Here is a 27,838-nt window from a genome sequence, read left to right on the forward strand (position 1 = left end):
CCGCCCCAGGTAATCATGCTAAATTATACATGGGTAGAGGCTTTCTGTGCTGCCAGTTTTTCCACTGGAGCACAAAGCTCTCTGTTACAGGAGGATTTTTACAAAGGAGTCCGTCCTCCAGGCCCTGGAAGAACTGGGGAGCTGGGGAAGGCAGGTGACCTTCCAACCAGAGGACTCGGGGTATGAGTTGGAAGCAAATGGGAAGCAGATACAGACAGCCTAACTTTCTACTTGAGTGTTATTTCTTTGAGCAGAGAGAATTGCTGAACGTTTAAATACCAAGCCGTTCAGTTTGCTTCGAGGGGGAGGGTGCTGTCTCCCACCCTAGGCAGGGAGGCCTTTGAGAGGTGTATGGGGCACATTCCATCCCATGATCAAGTGGTCAAAGCGAGCAGACCAGAAGATCAAACTCTGGTTCAGCCTCCAAGTGTAGACTCGGCGCTAACTGCAGAGTGCCACTGCCCTTCTCCATGGGGGAAAACAAAGGCAAGAAGAAACAAAAAAAGTCAGAGTGCCAAATTTCACACTCTGCTCTGGTCAGATAAGAATCTGCCTTCCCGAAATGACTGTGACTGCCACCTTTGTGATTCAGCACCTTTTTCTCTTTTCTGTGTATTTTCTTCTTTCTTCTTTTATTCCAGTTATATTTCTTCACTTCCCTCTGATTAAAAAAACAAAATAAAGCAAACAACTTCCTTCATTAGAGTCACTGAAAGACCATCTTACCCAGAGTAGAGCTGAAAAAAGCTACTCATTAGGTGAATAAATGACATAAATGTCCTGTGAGTCTAATTTCCACCTTGATGCTCGTTCCCCACACATGTCAAATACGGCCACTACCAAATGCCAATGCTGCAGATGTGACAGGCGTTCAAGAAACAATTTGATGAGAATTTGTAAGATCTACTCTCTTAGCAACTTTCAAATATACAAGCAGTTATATTATTAACTATAGTCCCTGGGCTTTCATCACAAGAAAAAAAAATGTTTGTAACTATGGTGAACGGATGTGAACTAGACTTATGGTGGCGATCGTTTTGCAATATACACAAATATTGAATCATTATGTTGTACACCTGAAACTAACATATTGCTATTGTCAGTTATATCTAAATTTTAAAAAAAAACGTTTTTAATGGCTCAGAAGTGAAATAATTTGTCCTAACCACAAAGGTGGATAGTAATGGGCTATAGTTTCAACTTTTATCTCTCAAGCCCCAAAGTCCATGGTCTTTCAATTACAAGATTCCTCTAAGAATCTGTACATACATTTCTATAATGAAAATCAAAAGGAATGTTGTTATGGACTGCACGACTGTGTCCCCGCCCCCAAATTCATGTGTTGAAGCCCTCATTCCCAATGTGATGGCATTTGGAGATGGGGCCTTTGAGAGGTCATTAGGGTTAGATTAGGTCATGAGGGTGGGAACTTCATGATGGGCTGAGTTTCCTTATAAAAAGAGAAAGAGACCACTCTCGCTCTGCCATGTGAAAATAGAAAAAAGGCAGCCTTCTGCAAGCCAGGAAGAGTCTCACCAGAACCTGACCGTGCTGGCACCCTGATACTGGACTTCCAGCCTCCAGAACTGTCAGGAAATGAATTTCAAGCAAAAGCTTTTAAGCAGAATTTTAAGAAAAAAGAAAAAGAGAAGAAGACAAAAGAAGAGAAAAAAGAAAAGAAAGAATTTGAAAACATGTGGCAGTACCTGAGTACAAGGGGGGGGAGGGGAAAGGGAAGGAGGGTAGGTTCTGTTGCACATTAGATTTAAGTAGTTCGTTCTGGTATTTAGAGTTCTCCAGGCATGGAGTGACCTGATTAAAAACCGTCTCACGTTCTGTGTCCCTTGCCTTCGAATTGTTTCTTCGATGCCTGTCAGAGCTCAAGAATTGGCAACTGGTGGTGGCCATGCTTGGTATGTGTGAGGAATTAATAGAAACACGTAAACTGGACTCACAGTATGTTTATGGCATTTCTCCATCTAACGAATAGCTTTTGGGGGTGACAGGGGCCAGCCTACAGTAGGTCTTGCGTGCAACATACCCCCGCTTACTGGCTGTGCTGAAATGTGCATTGTCCGCCATCTGCCTTGCTAGGAAGTTCGATTCTCTCAGAATTTCATCAGCGGTGATTTTTCTGCTGTCAGTTTGGCAGGTGACGACCGAGAACGAGGACTTTTCCAGTGCCTGGAGCTCATGTCTTCACCACGTCACCTGCCTGTCTCTGGCACACATTCACAGAGGTCAGTGGGCTCTTGTCAAATATTTGGGATTGAGTGACTTCCAGGTTATCTGGGACTCCAACTGTGCAGAGAAAGGACAGCCCCCACTCTGGTCTGAGCCCTTGTGTTGAATTTAGGGTCCCCAAATAACGCCCCACGTGCTAGGAACACTGACCAAATGACACCCACAAAACCTAATGTTAAACTCGCCAGGAGCCAGCCGGCTAAATGTTGGTCCCACAGCAGGGGCTCTCTGCCCAATGGTGACTGTCATTCCCAAATAAACAAACGGGACGGGGGTGGGTAAAGTGAGGGTGTTTTAATGGGATCACTGCCTGAAGAAGTTCAAGTACCGAAACTACTCAAACCTAACCCCCAAATTAGCAAGGACTAGTACCACCTTTTAAAGCTATGGGTTCTCAACCAGAGGGGATCGCGCCCTCCAGGGGACGTTTGGTGACAGTTAGAGACATTTTTGGTTGTTGCATTTGAGCAGGGGTTGCTAGTGGGTAGGGGCCGGGGACACCACACCAGACAGCACCCTCCTCCTCGAAGCAAAGAGCAATCCAGTCCAAAGCGTCAGCGTGCTGAGGGTGAGGAAGTGTGAATGTTCATTTTGGCCTCAAAACACCAAAATCACGTAAAGTAAGATGAAACATTGAAAACAGAGTGAGATCCGTGAAGATATGGCAAATTATTCTTGAAATTATTGTTTAACCTCAAGAGACATTTGTTTGTTCATCCCTATGCCCTTCTCCATGGGGGGGAAGTGTGATAAGAGGAAGGCGCTCTCTGCGTTTATGCTGTGTGGAGTTTTCCATCACACCAGGGGCACTGCCGGCTCCCAGAAGGCAGGACTAGGCTTTGGTCACCACCTCAGCTCCGGGGTCAGGCTGCTGGTCCTATCGCATCCCTGGGCACTGTCTCAGGGCTGGAATTCCTTGGTGGGCTCTGCTAAGAGTCAAGACATCAATCCAGGACTGCCTGCCTCCTGCCCAGCCCCCGAGCTGGGCAGCAGGCAGCTCAGGAGGAGCAAAGTGCCACGTTATTAATGGCTGTGGGGGTGCCCAGGACCCTCGCTCAGAGCCGACAAGAGCTGGATTGGAGTGAGTAGTTTCGGTATAGACGGAGCCAGGCCTCTCCCCTCCCTCTGAGTGCGGTCCAGTGCTTGGGACCCTGGTGAGCCTCATGGCATAGGGCTCAAGAGTAAGGACCGGAATGAGGATGCTCAGGTGAGTGTGCACGTGCTCAGGTGAACTTTCCAAGAGCACAGGCTCTTCACGGGGTCCGGGAGGCCGCCAGGAGCACCACCCCCAGGGCCAGCCTCTAAACACAGTGACCACACCCTGTGATATCGATGGCCTCGCAGACACCCCAGACTCTGATTCCTACCTTCTGCTCCGTGGGGCAGAGGAAGCAGGAAGAAGCAGAGGGTCCGAGAAGGTAAAGGAAAGGGCAAAACGTTCCCTCCCCTGTGGGTCAGTAAGGTACAGGATTGGGTTCCTTGGTTTGCAGATTCAGGAGTTTTAATCTGCCTGTACACCCACCATATATGAGGCTCGGGGGAATTGACACTCCTTAATCAAACTCAGAAGGGACAGATACAGAAACCAGAATGCCAGTTCATGCATCACAAACCCAAACCCAACTGCTGAGTCCCCGCGCGTGCTCCATCCTCTCTGTGGGGACGTCTCCACGTGGGATTCGGTTATCATCAGAAGGTGCCAAGGCTGGACCATCTGGACAGCTCTTCGGGGCGAGGGAGTGGGATTGAGCTCCATGCTGACCTGCCTGCCGTGGATTCTGGAGCCTGGACCATCTGGACAGCTCTTCGTGGCGAGGGAGTGGGATTGAGCTCCATGCTGACCTGCCTGCCGTGGATTCTGGAGCCTGGACCATCTGGACAGCTCTTCGGGGCGAGGGAGTGGGATTGAGCTCCATGCTGACCTGCCTGCCGTGGATTCTGGAGCCTGGGCCATCTGGACAGCTCTTCGGGGCGAGGGAGTGGGATTGAGCTCCATGCTGACCTGCCTGCCGTGGATTCTGGAGCCTGGACCATCTGGACAGCTCTTCGGGGCGAGGGAGTGGGATTGAGCTCCATGCTGACCTGCCTGCCGTGGATTCTGGAGCCTGGACCATCTGGACAGCTCTTCGGGGCGAGGGAGTGGGATTGAGCTCCATGCTGACCTGCCTGCCGTGGATTCTGGAGCCCATGGGGGCTTGCTTCCTGGACCGGCTTGGTGCTCCCAGCACCTACCTCACCCCTAGGAAATTTAGGTAAGCCACCCCTCTTCTGTCAGTGGGTTATTTTTCCAGATTTGTTGATCAGGCTGAAACTTACCTGGGATATGAAATAATGCTCAAGACACCCTTATGGAAGGCGAGTGTGTCCCAGGTCTTCTCCACTTTGTGTACCTTTATGGCTCAGTTCTCCAGGGTGCTGTGGCCCCAGCACCTGGGCTCCTCCCTCTGGGATCCTTGCCCTTCCTGGGACACAAGGATGAACCCTGTGGACTCCAGGTCTCACCTTCATTGACAAAATGTAGATAATGTGATATTTACCTCGGAGAGGGGCATTGAGAAGATACTTGAATGCCCTTACCTTAGCACCTGACCCATGGTTAGTGTTCAATAAAACTTTTTTCTTACTGTTTATTACTAATCTACAAAAACCTTAGTTCCCATAACCAAAGTGGAACATTTAGATCCTTTTTCTTAAGAGGAAGAAACAAAGAAAGATTAAACGGGTTAGGTTCCAATGTATGAAGTCTTGACACCAGGAAGAAATGTCAAGGATTTGATGTTGCCACAGCACCAAAGAAATCCAGATTAATTCTGAATCTTTTATTGGTTAATAACCATGGTAAGCAAGAAAGATGATTTTTAGGAAATTGGCCTCCAGTTCCACGACAGATGAAGAGGATCTGGCTGTAGAAAGTCAGAGAAGAAAAATCATAAGAATAACAAGAAAAATAATAGGAGTCAATGACAGCATCTAGAAATCCTAGGAATGTTTTGAAATAGAGAAATCCATCCATAATGAGGAGGTCTGTAAGGATACAGAATGGGTTCTAATGATAGGAATGCCCTGAACACACTACCCAGGAAACATTTAGTCAGCCTGTCATTACGTTCAAATAGAACGCACCCCCACCACCCCCACCCCCCGACCCCGCCCCTGCCCCGGGAAGAGGTCTCCAGGGGCCGGGAGAGGAGGTAGAAGGAGCCCATCTGTCTTCTTTGACTGGACCCAGATGTTGCCTTTGGAGACTTTTGAAGGAATCACACAAAGGGGAAGGGAAGGATCAGGCTGCGAAAGCACAGACCTGAGCGTCACCCCAGATGAAACTGAGCTCCACATCTAGCCATTTTCATAAGGAACAAACGGAAAGAAAGCCGTCTGGTATCAGTTCCCATTTGTCACCTGAAGACTCAGGAAAACCGTGCTGGAAATAAAAATGTTAAGCAGTCTCTAGTGGTTTCTAAAGTGGGATGTAACCATTACGATGATAAATGATTCCTTTTCTCTGATACACATTTTTATCTTGCCCTAGAAATAGCAGTGCTGAAGCACGGTACTGTCTGAACCCCTAAGGGTGTACCAATTCCTAAACCAAAAAAGAGACACGAAGCACTTTTATTAAATAAATTACGTCCGGCATTCTCCAGCTCTATGCAGAATCATCTCTTCGCTTTCTTTCTCAGAGCTTGTGATAGCCCTCATTATGCTTCAAGAAGTCCCTTTTCTGGTTCTTAATAAAGTGACTGAGAGTTTAGAATGTTTGCATTAAGCGCAGGTTGTAGCTATAATTAGAATATATAAGTAGTGTGGATTTCTGCCTATTGGAGGATCAATTTCAGACCTGTCTCAAGGATGTATTTGCTTCCAAACAAGACGTCCTTTGTTAATAAAAATGTGATCATGTGCGTTATTAAAGCGTCATTTCTGCATTTTATCCGTGAGACCTTTTTCCAGTATTCATGGGATCAGCATTTTCCTCCCCATTGTTAATGTGGCTCTTCTTTATGCAAATTACATTCACCTTGATTTAGCTTTAGCTTTGGCGTTCATCTTCCAGGAAATTACGGGAATACACTTATCACCTCCTTGAATGCACGTTGCTTTATATGCAAGCGCAGAAAAATAAAATGCCACAACTTCATCCCAAAGTCCAGTGTGAGTTTAGGAACTTGTCATCCCCTTACACTTAACTACAGAAGTCCCTCCAAACCCTGAGTCCTCCCAGCTTGAAGGGCAAACATGACCTCTGGGGTGGAACTAAAAGTCAAAAGTCAGCACATCTCGTTCTTTGGATAATGGTTTCTGCCATATTCTGCTGTGACCGCTGGAGATGGAGGTCTGGCAGGTGGGGGAGCAGGGTGAGTACCACAGGTGCTCCCTTGGCTGTGACAGCCTGTGTGCCTTCCTCTCCCATCAGCATCCTCTGCTGGGCCCAGGAGTTTGAGAGCAGCCCCAGCGATCCCTGAGGGCTCCCTCTGATGGAGGGAGGAGCTGGGGTACCCCTGCCCCGCTGCTGACCTTCCTCTTTGTCTGGCACTTATTAAACATGTGGGTGGTGGAAGCAGGCGAGGGGATCTGGAGAGCCGAGGGTGGGCAGGTACGATTTGCTGCTAGATCCCAACAGACCAGCATCTTGGAGGCTCCGACAATGGAGAAGAGAAGGACCGTTTCTGGCCTCATTTTCTCTGTCCTTCTCACATAGGGGGACACGTCTCAGACCCATTGTTCCTGAGAGCAAAGGGGGCAACTGGGAGTTGATGGGTCCATGTCAGAGGGTGCGGTGGCTGGGAGAGGCCCCCGTGGATGTCCTACACACTCTGTGGGACTCTCTGGGTCCCTAATGCCAGAGTCTGGGACAACAGAGAGGCTCCCCCTGGGAACCCAGGAGGTGGCAACACATGGGGAGAAGAGAACATGAGAACCAGCACAATATTAGGAGGGAGAGAGGAAGAGAGTGGAGGCACCTGGGTGGAGACTGTTTGGAGTAGGGGGTGCCCTGCTCACATACGTGACGGCTCTTAAAGAGAAGAATTTGTTTAGCTGAACCTGAGCATTGGAGCCCGGAAACCCTGCACAGAGCGTTCAGCTTTGCCACATTGGATTTACATTTTGTGCCTCATCAAATAGACACAGGAAGAGAGAAAGTTCTAAAATGCCGACGCCCAACTTTGGACCACATTCCGAGCCTTCCCCATCCTGGGAGAGCAGGCGTGAGGGAGCGTGGCTCCCGGGCTCCAGTGAGGGGAGGAAGATCTCTTCTGCGGCATCACGCAGGCTGCTCCCTTCATCATAACGCGGGGTTTTCTCCCCTGAAGCCCCAGGCCACGTAGGTGCACTTGAGGTCTGTGTCAGCCAGACCTGAAGACCCCAAAAGTGCTGCCTCCTCAAGAAGTGCTGTCACACGACCCTCGCCAGAGCCCCCGGGGACCCTGCTCAGCCCAGCCCCTGGGAGTGTGTCAACTAGGAGGTCTTGAGAGAGCTCTGATAACTCACTCTTCTTTGCTGGAGGTGACAACTTATGAGATAGTTTTATGACAGATGACCTTGAAGATTCTGTCGCACTCGGAAGAGGGAGACGAGGAAAAACCTGGGTCAGACTCCTGGAGGATATTTGTTTTGCGGAGGCCCGTGAGGGACAGAATTTAGCCACAGTACTTGTACCCAGACGCTAATAAATGTCACTTACCTTCCGGGCCCCGGGATATTGGCTGACTGGACTGATGGCCTCTGTCTCCGCCTGTTCGGTGCTTCCTCTGAGCCAGGGCCGTGCTGAGTGCCTGGACCCTGTCACTTCTTCAATCTCTACAACAACCTCACACAGCCCTTGAGGAAACTCAGCTCAGGGGTGAACAGTCACCTCGGATCACACAGATCTAAGTTGTGGAGCCGGGACTCCGCCCCAGGGCTGGCTGACCCCAAGGCTTTTTAGCATCAGATTTTGAGAAAAGTCCTCCCACCCTCAACTCCCCAAAGGCTTTCCTTCCTGCAGATGAACTCCGAAGAATGGGCATTCTAGTGTTCTTGAACTTTCGGGGGCGGGGGTTTCTTTGTATTTTATTGAACACATACGTTCCTGGGTTAAAGTTGGCCTGTGCTGCTTTTTGCTCTTCTCACCGCCTTTGTCTCTGAATCATGCTTCTTATCTTTTCTATCTCACAGGCTTTGTGTGAGATTAATGAGCACTCATTAATCCCCCAACAGGGCAATGAGGGAGGGACCACCATCTACCCAGTTTCCTTCCGAGGAAGCTGAGGCACAAAGAGGTTACATAAGTTGCCCAGGGCCACACAGCAGAAGGGGGATTCAAATCCAGCAGACTGCTGCCATCTGCCCACTTGGTGGGGCTCATAAGTGCTTGTTGGGCCTGAATCTGGTAGCTGAGCATTGCTAAATAGGCAAGAAAAATAAACCGTCCTCGCCTTTAAAAAAAAAAAAAAAAAGTTTTTTTTTTTTTTTTTTGCTCCTTTGTACACTGTGTGATCGAAAAATGTACCTTATATGATGAATTGCAAAGACCTGAGCTATAGTCCACACTGACTTTCCAGCTCCTGGTACCTAAGTATTTTCAAAATAAGGTTAATCAGTGTTCAAGTTGGCAGGTGAAATTAACCCAAAAGGTGAAAAAGCAAAAATGTTCACCGCATAACTCTCTATATTGTGAGATTTCTGCTAGGAATACGATTAAGAATAAGACCTTCTAAGCTGTGAATGAAAACTAGAAGCATAGGAAATCTTGTTTTATCATAGCAATTCTAGGTATGATTTTCTATATTAAAAAAATGACCCCATATCCCATATTCTAAAGTTGAACATATTTGCAATAAACATAAACTTGCATTTAGGTTTTAAAGGACAACATGTTCTAATCTCACAAAACATTTAGCAAATAACCTTTGAGTTCACATGAGCCACCCACACAAAACCCAAAATGAGCTACAGAGAAAACATAGAAAAAGCAACTGTCTGTTGACAACCAGATTTTCTTTCAGTTCTTTGAGTTTTCTGTCTATAAATAATCTGTATGTTTCAAATGTGACCATTTTCTTTCAAGGTGTCTCCTGGCCTGTTCTCACTTAAGTATACTTGAAAAACAAGAATTCACTGTGTAAATCATGGACACGATTGAGTTTCTGGAGGGGAGAGCTTTAAAATACATGCTTTCTAGAGACCCAAAGTGTCAAAATGAAGCATTAAGATGATGTGTTCCTTCTTTAGTGCATCTTTATCTTTTATGAAATCTGGAGTTTGATAAATCACCAGAGACAAAAGCATCATTTTTAACCTAGATCCCAAATGTCACGTGGAAAAATAGTGCTATGTCTCCTCTTCATGAATTTACCTTTCTCTTTGTTTATGAATTATGGGAATTTGTTTGCAGAGAAAACATAATGCTCTGTTAACTTGAACATGATGGCTTTTACTCAGAAACGTGAGAACTGAAAAGAAAAAAAAGAGCATTCAATCCTTTGAGATATAATCATTAAACAAGTTTTGATACATGCTCAAAGTGGCATAAAATACCACTTTACATGGGGAAAGGATCACCAGGTAACTAAAAGTGAGGTTTTCATCAGTATTTCATCAGTATTTCACCTCCCCTAACTGACTCAGGACCCCTGATCTGGTCCATCAAAGTGCATGTTGAATCCTCAATGGGGAAATTTTATGTAACATCAGTGTAAATAGAGATGGATGAAGCTATCTATTGGGATTCTTTTTCCTAAAAAATTACTCAGAAATTCTCTCTTAATTGGCAGCTTAGAAAATAAAATACATTCCTACAGATTTCTGTAATTATAGGTGAAAATGGCTCTGTGTCCAAGAGGGCAGCCAAAAGGACTTATAGTCCAGATGGCATCAAACCTCTTCTTCCTGAGATCTGGAGGATAAAAGTGCAGAAACCAAGCGTAAGTTAGCCAAGAAGACATAACATGGCAGAGAAAATGGCTTTTTCAAATGTTCAAAATAGCTATTTTTAAATATGTAATACAGTTTCTTGATGCAATTCCTTGCCCTGTGCATATGTTATAGTCCTTAAGTCCTGAGAAGTTTAAGACAGAGTAAATTGTATGCAAACCCGTTCCAGGCCATGGACACACGGTTGAGTTTTTCTGATCATTGTTACAAAGGTTTTTGCAACGACAGACTAAGGAGGCACTGAGATTCCATCCTAAGCACCAGAGTTGCGTCCAGCCGCAGCCGCACGGGACCAGCTGCAGCTGCGGGCAGTTGACCTTGGTTTGCTCTGGTCTTCCCTCTTGCAAGGAACATGCAAACCGTGTTGGTCCTAAGGAATGGGATTAAGGCAGTGCCTTGGACTCTGGGACCAAAATGGCAGGATGTCCTGGGGAAGTTGAGACTTGCTCTGTCTCTCAAACTCTGATTCCCCATGAAGAACAAATCTGGCCGGCCCCAGCCGAGTCCAGCGTCTACTCAGCTGTCCTTCAGAAACAACACTGTTGGAGAACACTGTTTGTTCACGCCTTTATCCACCCATCCTCAGCCAACAAGTTCTGCTGAAGGCCTGCTGTGTGCCAGGAGGTGTGTTAAGTGCTGGGGATAGAATATCCAGTAAGAAAGGCCCCTGTTCTCAAGGAGCTGGGATGAGAGTTACCCCAGACCTGGTGCACTGGGAGAACATGGGAGAGACGTCGTCCAGTGTGTGGGGTTCATGTGGCTCCCCACAAAGTCCTAGGTGAGGCGATCAGTGTTTGAGGCCTTGATATTTTTAGATATACTTAAAAAAAAATTATTTACTTTTGGCTGTACTGGGTCTTCGTTGCTGCGTGTGGGCTTTCTCTACTTGTGGCGAGCGTGGGCTACTGTTGGTTGCGGTGCTCAGGCTTCTCATTGCGGTGACTTCTCCTGTTGCAAAGCATGGGCTCTAGGTGCACGGGCTTCAGTAGTTGTAGCACTTGGGCTCAGTAGTTGTAGCACTTGGGCTCAGTAGTTGTGGTGCACGGGGTTAGTTGCTCCGCGGCATGTGGGATCTTCCCGATCAGGGCTCGAACCCATGTCCCCTGCATTGGCAGGTGGATTCTTAACCACCGCACCACCAGGGAAGCCCCAAGACCTTGATTTTTGATAGTTGGGCAAAATTTACCTTTGTTATGTAGGTGGCAAGCACATCACAAGCAGAAGGAAGGGCAAAATGGGAGGCATGAAATGCACGGGTGACTTGGGAAAGCGCTTGTGGTGTGGTGCGTCCAGGATGCAGGGCAAACGTAGAGGGTGGGAGTCGGGGTCCCACAGGGTCCGTGTGGGCCATGTGTGGGAGCTTTCACTGTCCACCTCCACAGTCAGTGGGGGTCTGGGAGAGATTCAGAGCAGGGGGAGGCATGGCCTGCTTGGGGCATTAGGGAGAGGCCTCTATCTGTGGTGTGGAGGGGAATCGTGACCAGGGAGGCTGGGCGAGGCTATCCAGGAGGAAGCTGGGGGGAAACGAACTCAGAAGCGATGGCGGCAGGACTGGGGCCGAGGGTGGGGTTCCGGAGATGTTACAGGGAAGGAATCTACGGGACCTTGAGAGTGATCGGACATGAAGGGTGAGGTAGGAGGGAACGCAGAGGCTGATGAAGGAGGGGTTGGCTCTCGCACCGGGAGACCGGACAGCATGAGATTGCACTTGGACCTGGGGCACGAGCGGGGCCTGGAGCATGTAAGTGAGACGCTGAGACAGAGGAAGGGCAGAGAGGCCTGGGAGCCACAGAGACACCCCAGTCCTGAGCAGAAGCATCATGTTAAATTGAGAGGAGAACCCCTCTAAGTGGAACATCGGAGTGGGTGCCAGGCCCTGGGCAATGGCTCACGGCTGTCCTGTCCATGACCCTCCTGGAGTCCACAGCTCTTGGTTTTCCAAACTCCATCAACTCCTGCTGTCTTGGTGGATCAGTGGCAGGGAGGGGTGTGACCTCCAGCCGAGCGTCACTGTCAGACTTGTCCTTCCCGGCAGTTGCGAGGGATCTGCCAGTGGTTGGGACGCTCCCACGGGGAAGGCTGTCTGCCAGGGAGAAGATTGGGTGATATGGCCACCACCGATGGCTGCCTCTCGCTCTGCCTCCTGGTCTGGACCAGACCCCAGGAAGCATTCCTTGGTCAAGGTGAGACAGGGACCACATCGAATAAGCGAGGGTACACCCCATGCATCTGAGGGCGGGCAGCTTCCCGCGTACGGGAAGACTGTGGGTTCCAGAGACAGTAGTCCAGCTGAGCTAGGCCCTCATGGCTTCCCAAGTGAATGGCCATGCTTGCTCTGGGCTGAAAGGACTCTTCCCAGAGAATCCATGATGAGTGAGCTCCCTCTCGTGACTTCAAGCCTGACCCGAGCCAAAGACCACAGATGGATCTCCTTTGCAACCAGCTTCATGGGAAAGAACCCAGGGAAGGAAGATCGAATGGGTGTGTGATGCTGCAGGCATGGGGAGAGGGATACAGCCTCCCTCCCGAGGTCCAGACACTGCAGGCAGGGCTCAGCCCCTCACACGGCTGCCCCCTCCTCACAGGAACTGCCCACATCTAGAACTTGGCCGCCGTTTATCTGCGTCTCGTTCCCACAGCTCAGACTAGGTCCAGGCTTCCCAGACGTCAGTGAGACCCTGTTACTGTTCCCATCCCAGGGCCTGGCCAAACTGGCCTTTTACCTGCCTCTAGCAGTGCAGGCTCTGCTGGTCCATGCTCTCCCCCTGTGTGGGCAGAGTTCTTACAGATTTCAAAGGAGTGGACAGAAGTGTAGTTTATTTGCTTACAAAGTTGGCAGTGCCTCCTACTTGCAGACTTTGGGCTAGGAGTAGGAGAAGGAATAAGATGGGAACACCGCACCCTCATGCAAGTGGATGCTGCCGAGCCTGGGAGGGGTACCAGTAGTTGGCAGATGTCGCAGGACTCCAAGGTGGCTTCACAGAGGGTCCCTTGGTGCTGGGTCTTGAAGTGTGAATGGGATCCCAAAGTTGGAAGTGTGGCAGTGCATTCCAGGAGGAGGCTACGGTGTGGGCAAAGATGAAGGTGATAAAGCGAAAAGCTTGTCCAGGGGATGCCAATGCCCCTCTTCCACCAGAAGGGAGGCTTTTGGGGGAGAGGCCAGGAAGAGTATTGAGACGACGAGCCTGGAAGAGTGGGCTGGGGAGGGCTGGGTGCGCTGAGTGCTGCACTGCAGAGCTGGCCTTTGCCGGGTAGACAGTAGGACGCCAGTGGAGGGGCTGGGCTGGAGAGGGACCCTCTGACCCAGGCTTCCTTGAGGGGAATTTTCCTGGCCCAGGGGCCATGCTGCATTGGAGACAGAGGCCCAGGGTGGGGATGGGTGGGGAGCGGAGCCCAAAACCAGTGAATGTGGCCAGCAAGTGAGAGGACAGATCTGCAGTGAGATGCTGGCAGGTGGGGTTGCACTGGAGGAGCAGAGGGCCCCGTCTCCATCCTTTGGAAGTGCTGAGGTCCCAGGACTCAGGCAGAAAATGCACTGAGGCTTAGTTACAGGGAACTGGAGCCTGTGTGCCTGGGGAAGAGGCACCTTGGAGCACCTGTCATGCTCGTGGTCACAAAGGAGGGGAGTGTGGTATATGCCCCGCGTGCCCTGCCTGCTCTCTGGAACGGGTCCCGTGAGCTGAGGGAGGAACAGGCAAGCGCTGCAGGGCCAGCAACAAGGACAGAGCAGGTGGGAGGGTGGGAGTGTGGAGGGAGAGGGGAGCCAGGACCCTTTCCTGGCACAGAGGCTCTCAAGGGTCGGCTCCACGCCCTTTCAGCCCATCTCAATGGGCAGGAGGCCGGAACTTCTACACCTGTTGGCTGCCAAGAAGTTAAAAGCCCCTGTTCCCGCTCTGTGCTGATTCTGAACACAGAGCTGGAGTTCTTTCTGCAAAGATGCAGCCCTCTCTCTCTCTTTCAACATTTCCCTGTTATGTTGTGAAGAAGAGGTGGGAGGGGGACTTCAGAAGCCTGGAGTGACGGATAGTTCGGCAAAGGGCGTCGTGAGCATGGCTGTCACTCGCAGGTGAGAGGGGACTGCTGAGGGACAGCCACGGCAGTCTTCCACCTTGTGCATGGGCATCAGGGGAGCCTGGCCCTTGGGGCTCCCAGGGAGAGGCAGGCCTAAGCCAGCCAGGTGGGATGCCCACCTCCGGGGCCAGGGAGGCCTCAGCCAGAGAGGACCCTGCTCCTGGGCACAGTGCCATACCCTGGTGTGCCCAGTGTGCACGTGCTCAGCTCGCGCTCCTCCAGTAGAACCTTCTGTTTAGGGGCAGGTGTCATCCTCCCCATTTCTGCTGCCCCAACATGGAGGCTGGCTTCCTCATCTTCACTGTAGGTACGTGAGAGCCACACTTTCCTGCCATTTTGGAGACTCAGCTGGGACTGAGTTTCCTCTTTCCAGGGATGGATGGGGGGCCTGGCTTTGAAGAGGCTTGGGTGAGCCTGTGTTTTCTCACCGGGTCCTTATTCTCTAACCCGAGCCTGCACTGTGTGTGGGACCCACAGTGAGGGTACCAGACAAGATTACAAGCAGTGAAGAAAAGATACTCTGTCCTCCCACCGTGGCACACGCAGCTTTATTCATCCAGAAGACCAAGTGGGAATCTAGAATTCTCAGACTCCTGGAAGTTTTGTGAACTCTGCAGCCTGGGGAAATCCATCCCCCTTTCCCCACCTCCCTCTTTCCCATCCACAGCTGCATTCCACACTGTGTACATCCCCCAGCCTAGACACCCAAGGTCTGTCTACACCCCTCCCAACAGCTTCCCCTTGGCCACCCCATGGGTCCAGGGTGCACACACCAGGAGGAGAGAAGCTCAAGCTACTTGGGCTGGAGAAGTGGGATGCGGGCTCCAGGCGGGCGCTCCCCCATTACCCCGTGGGGAAGGCTGTGGACAGAGGAACGCCAGAGCAGGGCTCTCTAAAGCTTGATAACTGGGGCAGGACCCCTGGTTCCCAGAGCCCTGTCATAGGGATTGAGAGAAAAGCTGAAAGAATATTTTGAGACAGGATTCCTGAGAAATACAACCCGTTCTGTAATATGTCCAGGCCAGCTGTGCCTGCGATCTTAACGATTGTGCCCAGTCTCACCAGCCATATTTCAAAAAGGACAATGGCATTGTGCATTTGGTTCATCTTACTTTCCCCCATTATTTGTATCAACACGCCATCATGATAGCATCCTAGGCACGAGCATTTCTTTGAGTTTTAGGGTATCCCTCGTGTTGCAAAATCCCGTCTGCCTTTCAGAAACGGCTGCAGGGGTTTGGCTGTTGTACATAATTTATCCACCAGCTCATCGAAGGGGAGGCATATGTATTTCATGCTGGCCTATAATTTTTTTCTCCCAAACTACCAATTTTTTTTGTTTTGTTTTTTACTTCAATCAGGTCATTTTTTCTATGCATCCCTCTCACCTCCCTCCCCAACCTCAAAGCTAACAACCTCAAAGCTAACGAGTATGTTACCTAAAAATCTATTGTTCTTCCTCTATTGTCAGGCTGATCTTTTTGTCACACAGGGTGGACAGGCTGAACCAAGGAGGGCTTGACTGTACTCAGACAGGTGGGAGCCTCTGCAGCCCCTACGGAAATAAATGGCACTGGGACACTTAAGAGCAGTTACAACATTTGAAATGTGGAATCAAGAAGATGATTCCCTCCCGAGTCTCTTAAGGAAGAGCGCGCCCCAGTGCGACCCGTGTTCTGTGGGCGCTGGTCTGGCTGCAGCATCCTTTCTTTTCTCATTAGGCAGGCAGCTCCTTGAATCAGCAACAAAGGGAGAGGAAAGTACATACCACAACTGCTTTCATTTTGAGGGTTATTTTCCTATTTAAAAGTTGAGGCAGGAGGAGGGAGAGGAGAGTGAAGTGTCACCCGTGTGATACTGCTCCCCTGGGGTTGTCAGTGGGCCCCAGACCTGGGCCCCAAGAGCTGTGAGCCACATTTCTGCCCTTCCTTCCTCTTTCAGGACTCGGTAGAAATCAGAGCAGGGTGAGGTGGGGGAGAAACCTGCTTTGGGCACGAGAGCATCTGTCACCCTGGCTCTGGGGCGAGGGGAAACAACCAAGGAATTGGTGAGCCCTGCTTGTTTGACCTGCAGTTGTCAAGGTTGGCTTTTATCGTTTGTGTCAAAGGAGTGAGAAGTGATCGATTCATGAAACGCAGCGGGCCGGTTAAGGGGAAGCTCCACCCATGGGGTCCTGTGTTCCCGCAAGTGCACTCCAGTCCGGTTCCAAAAACTGGGTCATGACTTGAGGCCTGTTGGGCAGGACGGGCATAGAACAAGCAGGCTGAGACCCAGGCTGTCTTCTGGAGCCCGGAGCTTGCCTCCTGAGATAAGGCAGCAAGTGCACCTAAAAACCAAAGCAAGACTCAAAAAGAAGAACCCAGCGTGTATGTAACATGTCACACCAATGCATCAAACGGGAATAAATCAGTGTGATGGCGAAAAATTAGACAAAACTCCTTAGAGGTGCAGAGAATTGGGTGCCGTGCCCCCCGGCACTGGGCACTGACATCCAGCCTCTGCATTAGTCCTCACACTGACGCCAGGAGGCCGGCACCCTCTCCACATGTGGCTGGTGAGGAAATTGAGGCTCAGTCAGTGTGTGACTTATCTGTTGTCCGAGGAGGCTGGTGGCGGCAGCACCGTTGAGGATGTAAAGTCAGGTCCATCTGACTCCAAGCCTGTGCAGCTGACCCCTCCATCCACTGGGCCTGACAGAAGGTGTTCTCTGAGCAGATTGGAAGGAGAGAGGGAGAGGGTCACGTGGGCCGAGGACCCAGCCGTGGTTTGAAGATGGTGAGGAACCGTTGGAGAGGACGTCTTGTCCAGGGCAGAGGGGCTAAGATGGTGGAGGAGACGAGAAGCCAGAGGGCAGTGCCAGGCTTCCTACGGTGGCAGGAGAGGAGGGCTGGGCCTCAGCGTTGGGGAGCAAGTTAGAAGTGTTCTGCAGGCATCAGAGCGGCAGCTGTGCCATGGGGAAGGGGTGCCTTTGAGGGGCAAGGAGAGTCCGCAGGCATGGCGACAGGAGGGAAAATCAAAGATTTGGGCCTGGAGTCTGGTGGATGACAGTCTCTCCCACTGAAATGGGAAAATTCACGAAAGGGATGCCTAGGCATGGAGCTCAACTGGTTTGGCTTAGATGTATCAATACAGAATTTCAGGGAGCAGCTGCTCTCCTGGGTGCCATGTCTCGTGAACAAGTAAAGGTGTCACAGTGGAGTCCAGCACACAGGCAGCTGGACGCATGGATGCGGGGCCACCCCAGGGCGGGGAGAGGGGAGGGTGAGAATCTCGCGGCCCTCCGAGGAGGCCGGGAGAAAGTGTCTAGATGTCCACGGCCTGTGCTGGGGAAGATGCCACATCACAGCAGAAACCTCTACCAAATAAAATAGCCACCTTCTAAAAGATTATCTAAAGAACGCCAAGTGCGGACTCTTTTTTTGGCAGTGGGGGGAGGTTATTTTTTATTTTTTACAGTAGCTCCTTGTTGGTTATTTATTTTAAATATAGCAGTGTGTACATATCAATCCCAAACTCCCAATCTATCCTTCCCCCACCACCTTTCCCCCGGTAACCATAAGTTCATTCTCTTAAGTCTGTGAGCCTACTTCTGTTTTGTAAATAAGTTCATTTGTATCATTTTTTTTTAAGATTCTGCATATAAGCGATATCCTATGATATTTCTCTTTCTGTGTCTGACTTACTTCACTTAGTATGATAATCTCCAGGTCCATGCATGTTGCTGCAAATGGCATTATTTCATTCTTTTTATGGCTGAGTAATATTCCATTGTGGAAGATGGGCTGGACCCAGGGGATGGCCAGTGGCTTTGAGTCGTTGGATGGGTGGTTGAGCTATGCTGCACTCAAAGGCAGGAGGTGAGACTGCCCAGCAGACGACAGTGAAGGGTGACGACAGGTAAAGAGTGAATGCAACTTTGAGTCTGGAAATAAGAGGCTCATCTACACGGGGTCACTCAGTTAAAGACTTAATGCTGTCGAAAGAAGTGGATTTAAGTCTGAGGGTGGCAGGGAATCATGGGAGCATTTTCGAGAATGAAACAATACAGTCAAAGCAGCATGCATGGGACGCAGTTGTGGTTTTGCTCTTATTTACACTGAAAAGGGTGCTCACGCGAATGGGCCTTGAGTGAGAGCTGGGCCACCAGCATAGAGAAGGGGAGTATAATTTGTGTAAATTGTCTCAGTTAATATTACTAGAGCTTTCATGGCCAATAAAAATGGATCATTAATCTCTTTGCAGACCTTCTTGGTTTCTCTCCACCGTCCTGTTGGAGAAAGATGGTAGGGGAAATGCGACTTGAAATATTTGGGGGACTTGTTGGGTTTGCTTGAGTCGACACTGGGCCCTCATCATTCATACCCAGAGAAGACTTAACACCGTGGGAATCACGATGGAGACTTGAGAGAGAAAATGTAGCACCGCCAAATTTACAAAGGCAGGTGGAGTCCTCTACACAGTGGTCACAGGAAATGAACAGGCAGTGTGGTCATGGGGGACAGGCTGTATGGTGGCTGAACCCAGGACCTCCCGGCGGTGTATTTTTTATTTTTAAATTTTTATTAATTAATTTTTTTATTGGAGTATAGATGATTTACAATGTTGTGCTAGTTTCAGGTGTACAGCAAAGTGAATCAGTTATACATATACATATATCCACTCTTTTTTAGATTCTCTTCCCATATAGGTCATTACAGAGTATTGAGAAGAGTTCCCTGTGCTATACCGTAGGTTCTTATTAGTTATCTATTTTATATACAGCAGTGTGTATATGTCCATCCCAATCTCCCAATGTATCCCTCCCCCTCCCTCTCCCCCCCCCGGTAACCATAAATTTGTTTTCTGTAATACATCTGGGACTATATTTCTGACTATATGTGACTGTAAATAAGCTCGTTTGTACCATTTTAGGATGGAGCTTTGCTGATGGTCACGGCCGTTTACTCTGATGTAATCATCCCGGCTGACAAGGGTGAAGTGACTGCGCTGGCCCTGCTCCCACCTCCCCGGGGCGGGCTCTGTCCACCTTGAACTTATCACCAAGGAAAGACTGTAGCACGCCACCTCTATCTGTTATCACCACGATGTCCTCCTCCAAACGGGGTCCAAAGGGTCCAAAGGGATGCCATTCACTTTCTCTTTCTTCCTTTCCAGTTACTTTAGAGCAGTTCTCCCTGCCCGGGAGGAGCTGTCCTGAAAAGAGGACCAGGCTTTGTTAAAAAAGGTACGTTGTGCTATGCGGCTGCTTCCCACTAGCTATCTACCTTACGTTTGGTAGTGTGTATATGTCCATGCCTCTCTCTCGCTTTGTCAGGGAGATCAGCTCGGTGCTTTGTGACCGCTTGGAGGGGTGGGATAGGGAGGGTGGGAGGGAGGGAGACGCAAGAGGGAGGAGATATGGGAACATATGTATATGTATAACTGATTCACTTTGTTATAAAGCATAAACTAACACACCATTGTGAAGCAATTATACTCCAATAAAGATGTAAAATAAATAAATATTAACTTCAGATTAAAAAAAAAAAGGTACGTTATCACACAAAGCTCTGATTGCCTTAAAGGCTCACAGCATTTTTATTGCCCTGAGGAGGGGTTCACTTTTATGAGCCAGAGTAAATTTATCATCCCTGAATTTTGTGCTCCTTGGGGATAAACTTGCCATCGGTGGGTAGGAGGGCTGCTGGCTAATGAGCACAGCCGCCGTCCTCGGAGTGCAGCAAAGTGACAGGAAAGTGGGTGTCAACCACTAGCGGGGAATCTGTTCAATTCTCCAAAGGGCTCAGTTGGTTCTATTTAAGCTTATCTGACAGAGCCTTGATTCTCTGAGCAGATTTATGAGACTTGGCCAAATTCTATGACTCTCACCATACTTTTTAATTAAGACAAAGGATCCCATACGTTCTGTGTCTGCCACATCTTTCGTCGCCGTGGGGAGAGCCTCACAAATGAGTCTGTTCGTATGAGCCACTGGAAGGGGCATCTTATGTCATAGCTTCCTCGCCCTTGAGTGGGAGACAGACTTCTTTTATTCTTGGTGACCATCGTTTTCTTTCCTTCCAAATGACGAAGGAGCACAGGTGCGGGCTAACCTACACTGCAGTTGTACATCTAGGTGAGCCAAAAGTGTGGAAAAGCCTGTCCAGCAGCCTGCCTGCATTTAATTAAAACTTAGTCTTTGAAGGCAGAAAGCAGTAGGCACCAGCAGATCATAAAAGTAGAGACACGCTTTTCCACCAATGGATGAGACTCATGTTTTCACCTAGAAACTGCCCTCAGACTGACCTAGAGGCGTCTGCATTTCCGTGACGTCATTTCAGTTCTGTACTGTCAGGAAACCGCGTGTGCCAGGAGTTGCATTTCTTCACCTAAATGCCATACCAGCTGTTCTCTGACTTTAGAAATGGGTGGAAAATATAGGGCGTCACTAGAAGGGATTTTCAACTCATTTGCCTAAGACGTGATATTTTCAGTCTGTCTTTTTTTAAAGCTTTCAGTGATGTTGATTTTATAATACAGAAGTGCTGATACCAAACACTGGGTTTGCCCAGGAAACGTGGTCCACCAGGGTCCCGGGTCTTCCAATACACTGACTTTGAATGGCACCCATTCAGGCACAGAAACTTTACTTGGTACTTTGAGGTTGTCCACCCTAAGCTCTCAGTTCCCCACCCTGAGGGCCATTCCCCCAGGACCTTCCCTTCCAGGTACAGGCAGTGGCACTGTGATCTTGGAGTAGCTCTTGGCCCCCAGACACTCACCTCTTTACTCCAGTCGCTAGTCAAGGTGATGAGGACACAGTGCCTTTGGCCCTTTCTTCCTATTCTGTCCAGCGTTTTCTCCTGCCGTCTCCTCCTTCTTGCTTCTCTCCTCCTGTTCATCTCGCCACTGTGTTCCCTTCTCCATGCCTCTGTGGGCTGAACCAACTCCTATGTGTTGCTCGGTCCTGCTGGTGAGCCCTGCATGGAGATTACCTGGGCATCTCAGAGGCAGCCTGGGGTAGAGAGGGCAGAGCACAGAGCCTGGTGCCAGGAGAGCAGACCTCCAGGCCCGCTCCTAGCTGTCCCTATGGCCTCCACGACTGCAGATACCACGGCCACTCTCTTCACATCCATAGGGAGAGGGTAGAAAGAGATGCCACCCAAAGCCTCTTCCTTCTCTTACTTTCTCACCCGCCTGCCATGCACACATTGCCCCAGGCTGGCTTCTTGGGAACATTTGGTTAGAAACTAACAGTTGAATACTCTGTAATGACCTATATGGGAAAAGAATCTTAAAAAGACTGGATATGTGTATAGGTATAACTGATTCACTTTGTTGTACACCTGAAACTAATACAACATTATAATTCAACTATACTCCAATAAATATTAATTTAAAAAAAGAAGAGGCTTCCCTGGTGGCACAGTGGTTAAGAATCTGCCTGCCAATGCAGGGGACATGGGTTTGAGCCCTGGGCCGGGAAGATCCCACATGCTGCGGAGCAACTAAGTCCGTGTGCCACAACTGCTAAGCCTGCGCTCTACAGCCCGCAAGCCACAACTACTGAGTCCACATGCCACAACTACTGAAACCCGCACACCTAGAGCCCATGCTCTGCAACAAGAGAAGCCACTCTAATGAGAAGCCCATGCACTGCAACAGAGTAGCCCCCGCTCACCGCAACTAGAGAAAGCCCGCGTGCAGCAATGAAGACCCAATGCACCCAAAAATAAATTAAAATAAAAAAGAAGAAGAAGAAGAAACTAACAGTTGGGAGTGGGAGAGGGTTCAGATAGCCCAGGGTGTCCTGGAATGATGTCCAGTGACATTCAGTATTTTACATCTTCCCTGTTGGTCTCTGCAGACTGTGTGACTATTGCAACCGAGGGTGATATCTGTGGTGTTTTCTCAATGTCTGCAGATACTTGAACTGGCATCATCAAAGAAGTTTCACTCAACAAAAACGTGTGCTCAGTTCATATATACTGAAACTATTTTATGATTTTTTCTCAGAGATTGAGGTTTTTTAATGTCACATATCAGAGAGCATCATGTGGGCGTGACAGTGGTAGGCAGGATTTTTGTAGATTGTTCTGTGGAAGAACTTGCTCAGGGTGACAGTAGATCGTTCTGACTACAATCAGTCTGTGGTCAAGTTTATGTTTACTCGAGTGAGCTATGCACTTCCTAGATTCTCTGCAGCCAACTTAAATATTTAACTCCACCTTGTTGAGTGAACAGTTGTTGCAGGCACAAAAAAAAAAATGCAGATTTGTGTTGAATATGACGTTTTAAAAAACAATATTTTGCATGCATACCATTGCATCCCTATACTGTCCCAGATAATTGAGACTTAAGGACAGATAATTTCATGACCTGTGAGGGTGCTCTAGACACACACTGCAGGGAAGATGCAAAAGATGAACACACAGCAGTCGAGCCAACGTCTGACACCCCTGGAAAAACAAAGCCAGAGTGTGAGGTTTTGGAGATGGCAGAGGCCAGATCCTTCATGTGACAACCAGGAAGAGTAGGACAGGGAGGAGATATGGCCCTCTGCCACGGCACTGCTAGTTGTCGGGCAGTAGAACTGTGACCACAAAGCCTCTGGACCCTCAGGCTGGGCTTCTTCCTGGACTCCTCCCAGATGATCAGATTCACAGAAAATCCACCACCTCGGCCAGAGGTAAGACTGACGAAGCCTCAGGTGCACTGCTGTGGCTGGCGTGTGGAATCACGCTCGTGGCTTGCTGGGAATCACACCCTATTTGCTGAGACTACCGTAAGGCAGGAGGGAGCTGGCTTCTCTGTGACTCAGTTTCCCCAAATACCAAGCAGAGGTCGAGGCTGTTGATGACTTAGGATTTTCCCACCACTGTGGCCCTGCTAAGGGGCTGGGAAAAGATGCCAAGAGGTAGGACAGCTGTCATTAGGGTTTGCCTCTCAGGGAGATTTCACTATGATTTGAACCACAGAAAAGATTTAGATTCCATAAATGACTTATGACCCCATTCACTTTTCATCCCCATACTTACCTATTCCTTCCCTCGTTCTTAGTTCTGCTTTTGCCAATTAATCTCTTTGGTCCTTGCTGCCACTACCCTGGAGAGCTGCTTTTGCCAATTAATCTCTTCGGTCCTTGCTGTCACTACCCTGGAGAGCCCGCTTATGCCTCTGCTCTGCCCTCCACTCCACTGTGGCTCTGGATCTCACCTAAGCTCCAGCGCCACATCCCAGCTCACTCAGCAGGTCTGAACCCCACCTGTCTACGGTCTCTGTCCTCCCTCCTCAGCCTCAGAACCATGGGACAGTCCATGACTCTGTCCTGGGACTGCCACTCTAGAGCCAGTGCATCTGTGCCCCTGGCAGCATCTTTCAGAGTCACCCCTTTCCTCTGTTCCAGAACAGAGCACCTGGGCTTGGTCCACTGGGGGCAAGTCTGATCTCCACTCTGCCAGGATCCAGCGTGTGACCTTGGGCAGGTCACTTTGACCTCTTTTAGCCCAGTGTCCTCTTCTGGCAAAAGAGGAAGAGAATTAGATTACTCCGGAGACCCATCCAGCACCTACACTCTGTGAATCTGTGCCTGGACATTGCCAACAAGCCTGCGATTCTAAACATGCTTGAGAATGAATCAGCCTGGTCTTCCAACTGCTTGTCTCTCTCCTTTGGGCTCAGCCAAATGAACCTTCTCAGAGCCCCATGTCCTACGTGTCCCTCCCTGGATAAGTTTCCAGCCCTAAGTCTCTCTATCCTTTGAAATAGGGAGATGACAGAAGTCCAGAAACCTGGACTTCTTGGTTTTTTGAGAGTGAAAGGGGGCACCATTAAAAATTAAGCTTGGGTGACAGGCATAAACCATGACCGTCCCAGGCAAACCCAGCCATCTGGTTAGCCTAGTTTTGAGTCAAGGCCAAAATCCCTTCCTCAGTCAAATGGCTCTACCTTGCCTCTCAAGCTTTGCTCTCAGTATTCGGTCCGGCTGTTCCCTGCCTGCCTCCCAGGATTGTCTCCTCTTAAAAATTGGGCCCTCTTTTCAGTGATGGAAATTAGTCATAAGACAGGCCCCTTGGTGCCAATCTGCATTCGGACCATCATTTTCTAAATCAAATAGAAATGATCACAGTTCCTCAGTCTGTTCTCTGGGGACTTTCTTACACAACTGGCAGCAGTCTTTCCAGTTTGGGTGTGAGACAGCAGCCCAGCAAGGACCCTCAATGGGACAAAAACATCCTGATGTCGTCACCTGCTGGGTCTCCCTGCCTTCCTTGGAAAAGCAAGTAGGATGTTCTGGGGAAAGTGGCCATTCCTGATCCGTGCTGCTCCCCCCAGGCCAGGGCACAAGAGCTAGTTGAAGGAGCTTCTGCTGACCTGCCATAACTGGAGGGTTGGCTCAGAGCAAGGCTTTTCCACTCCAGGGATGCTGAGCGAGTGCCTGGAATGTTCCCCACACTGCAGCCCCCAGCGCAGTCCTCGCTTGGCCACTCTACCTAAGTGCTCTGGCTGGAGGCACCATGTAAAGTTCAAGGTCGGTTTTTCTGTAGGTGAGATCCGATATCACACCACGTCGGCTATAGAAAATGGTAACAAGAGCCAAGCTGCCTGCTCAAGGATAAATAGAACCATTTGAATCTGTCCTCCCCAGATCGCAGACCTTCGGCAGGGCTGTCACACCAGCAGCAGCAGTGATGACCATTCTCCATTTGATTGGCAGAAGGGCAGACTGTCTGGGGCGAAGTGGATGATACCTCGGTCTGAGGACACAAGCAGGGCACTTTGAGTACCTGCTGTCTGTCCAGCTGGCACGCGCAGGGGCCCATCGGAGTGGATGGCACAGTTGCAGGGTGCTGGGGCCCAGGTCAAGAAAACCTACAGAGGCGATTCCCCAGGAGGGCTCCACTGACTGGAGGCTGGAGTGCTGCTGGAAGCTTCCTTAGCATTTCTTACCAACCGCCAAGTGTTCACACTGCCCCCAAATGCACAGGGGAAACTGGGCAGATGTGGAGGGAAGGATGCCAGGCCTCCCTCCCACACATCCCCTCACCACTGTGGTCTGGCTAGATGGAGCTTTTTCTCTGTCTAATGATGTTCTAGGAAATCAGACACATGAGTCTTTCCTGAAACTCAAAGTCCCTGAGCGAGTGACATGGCCCAGCCCTTCAGTCCCCCAGGTTTACAAAATACAACTTCTTCCCAGAAATGAGCCTTTTCTCCTAGCCTGGTGGAATCCTGGTCTGTTAGGGAGGCGGGCTTTCACAAGAAAATGATGACTTTACCTTAACATGGGACCCCGGCAGAGCCTTGAGGAGAAAGGGGATTTTCCACATGACCGCTGCAGTGATTCACCTCCCCTCGAAGGTTTAGAAACACCCCAGCAAGCTGCTTATCTAGTGTTCCTTAAGTTGTCATTGTCACAAAGGTTCTTTCTGCTTGGCTTCTCCCCCAGTTTGCCTCACCCGCCTCACTCTCTCCGTGTGACTCGGCCCAGGGAGCAGCATTCCGTTTGGGGAATGGCCCACGCATCCTTGCAGGGCCTTTGTCTGTCTTTGTGCTTTAGAGAAGGCCTCTGCTCCCCCAGCCCCGACGCGGCGCTCACCACGGCAACCCCAGCATAGGGGCAGGGCGTCTGCAGGGGACTGTCCCCACCTCACAAGCGGCTGGCAGAGGCAGTTGGAGCCTGTCAAGTGGGCGAGATGGGGTTTTTCCCTTTTTCCTGCATTCTAACTGCTCTTTCTTTCTTTTCTCAACATGTGTAGGTAGCAGCTGGTTTAAGCACCAAGCCCAGCAGCCAAAAGTTAATTGCAAGCACCTCCCACTGAGCGCAGGGAAAGCTGCGATGTCCTCCTTTCTGTCGGTGGCCTTTTCCTACCCGAGGACCCCATCATGGCCCCTTGCCTTTGAGAGTGTCCTGGGCCCCAGGGCAGGAAGCAGGAGCAAGCATCCTGTGTGTGCACCTGCTCAGGCGTCTGCAGCCAGTCATGGGCTCAGGCTTCCCACACAGAAGCAAAGGGTTCCTACCTGGGGCATGACTGCATTTCCAAACCCAGCCCACCACGAATAGTGTCAGCCCCTGCTCCGAATTCCCGGAGCCCAGATCATTAAGGGTAGCGGGGTCTGCGGTGGTGAAACCCCATGCTTTTCCCCTGTTCTTTTCCCGCTACCTTCTCTGCTCCTCGCGAGCCAGAGCCACACAGAAAGAAGCGAGCATGTGGCTGACAGTGTTCCAAGGCAGCTGTTCTACAATATTCACTGAGGACCCGTTATGGACCAGGTGATGTTTATCTAGTACCTGGTTCGTTTGAAGACTATATTTCGCGTTTTTTAGAATATATATATTTAATAAGGGAAAAGAGCTACAAGTGACAAAGAAATCAAATTTCAGACGTAGTGTTACAGCCATAAATGGTTTTCCCTCATTCCTGTACTTCTGTGCCATTGAGGCCCTGGAATGCCTGCTTCCCTTCATTCCTGGTTCTCTCCCCACAAGTTCAAGCTCATGCCAAGGCTCTGCAGGGCTCATCTCAAACCACCCCCAACCCAAATCTCAATGACAGTTATCTCTCCTGATGAAACTTTAATTTTGGAAAGGAATCTTTGGTGCATAGGAGTAACTTTTTAACTCAAAGAAATAAATATCCAATGGTTGGAATTTCAGGCTCCCTGATAGGTCAACAGAAGGGTTATTTTGTTGACTGTCTTCACATACCTACCACAACCCCTCTTCAGAAACATTTGTGAGTGGCTATTATGTGCCAATCACTGGAGGTGCTAATATCAATAAGACCCTCACCCTCAATTCCCTGACTAATAGATGAGACCCCAACAAGCAAGCACGTTGGAGTGGGTTACATGCTGAGATGGAGGAAATTGGGGGAGTTAACAAAGCACTCAGCTGGGGTGCCCAACTCAGCATGGGTTTAGAAAAGACTTGCCAGAGGAGCTGGCATTTGTGCTAAGTTTCTGCAGGAAATTAAATTTAACCAACTGCGTGGGTTCCGCCGTGCTTACTGGTGGGGTCCGTGTGAGAAGTTGTGTTCTGAGTTTTCCAATTATAGAGTGTTTCGGGTGCACTGATGCATGTCTTGCGAGCTGGCTGCCACAGTAGGGGACCTAGACAGCTGCCTCTTTAGGGGAGAGGTCTCCAGAAGCTTCCATTCTTGTTGGCCATGCACGTTTCAGGGGAGAGGTCTCCAGAAGCTTCCATTCTTGTTGGCCATGCACGTTTCCCCAGTGTGCTATAGCTATCTTGAAATTCCAGCATTGGCTTGGAAGGCTACCCTAACTTCCAGAGATTAATGTCAGTGTCGGGTATCTCTGAGAGGGAATGCAGCAGAAGCCATCCTCAGCTAACAGTTGCCCTGGAATTGTTCTGTGAGCACAGTCTCCAGACCAGGGGCCAGAGATAGAGAGTGAGGCAAGGGGTAGGGGATTAGGAGAAGGGCAGAAGGATTTCCTGTCCTGCAGCAAGAGGGCATGCTTTGCTGTCTGACATTCTGTACCTTGCCCACCTCCTCCACAAGGCTCTCCTCACAGGGGAAATGGACCAATGGCTTTCCAGGCCGAGCGCCATCATGTGCAAACTCTACACGTTCCTGATTACCCAAGAGGAGCATGTGATCGCACGGAC

General features: G+C 49.7%; 1 protein-coding gene across 1 annotated transcript in view; it reads left to right on the top strand.

Annotated features, from left to right (window-relative positions):
* Positions 1-27,838, top strand: part of ACOXL (acyl-CoA oxidase like) — a 372,543-nt gene that overhangs the window by 286,201 nt on the left and 58,504 nt on the right. The window contains 3 exon segments of the mRNA XM_089922788.1: positions 2,153-2,240; positions 19,384-19,425; positions 19,428-19,453. Of these exon segments, the coding sequence (XP_089778914.1) occupies positions 2,153-2,240; positions 19,384-19,425; positions 19,428-19,453 (156 nt within the window).

This window comes from Delphinapterus leucas, chromosome 13 (genome assembly GCF_059928025.1).
Source record: "Delphinapterus leucas isolate spDelLeu-1000000601 "Yukka" chromosome 13, BTC_Dleu_Yukka2, whole genome shotgun sequence".
Lineage (NCBI taxonomy): Eukaryota > Metazoa > Chordata > Mammalia > Artiodactyla > Monodontidae > Delphinapterus > Delphinapterus leucas.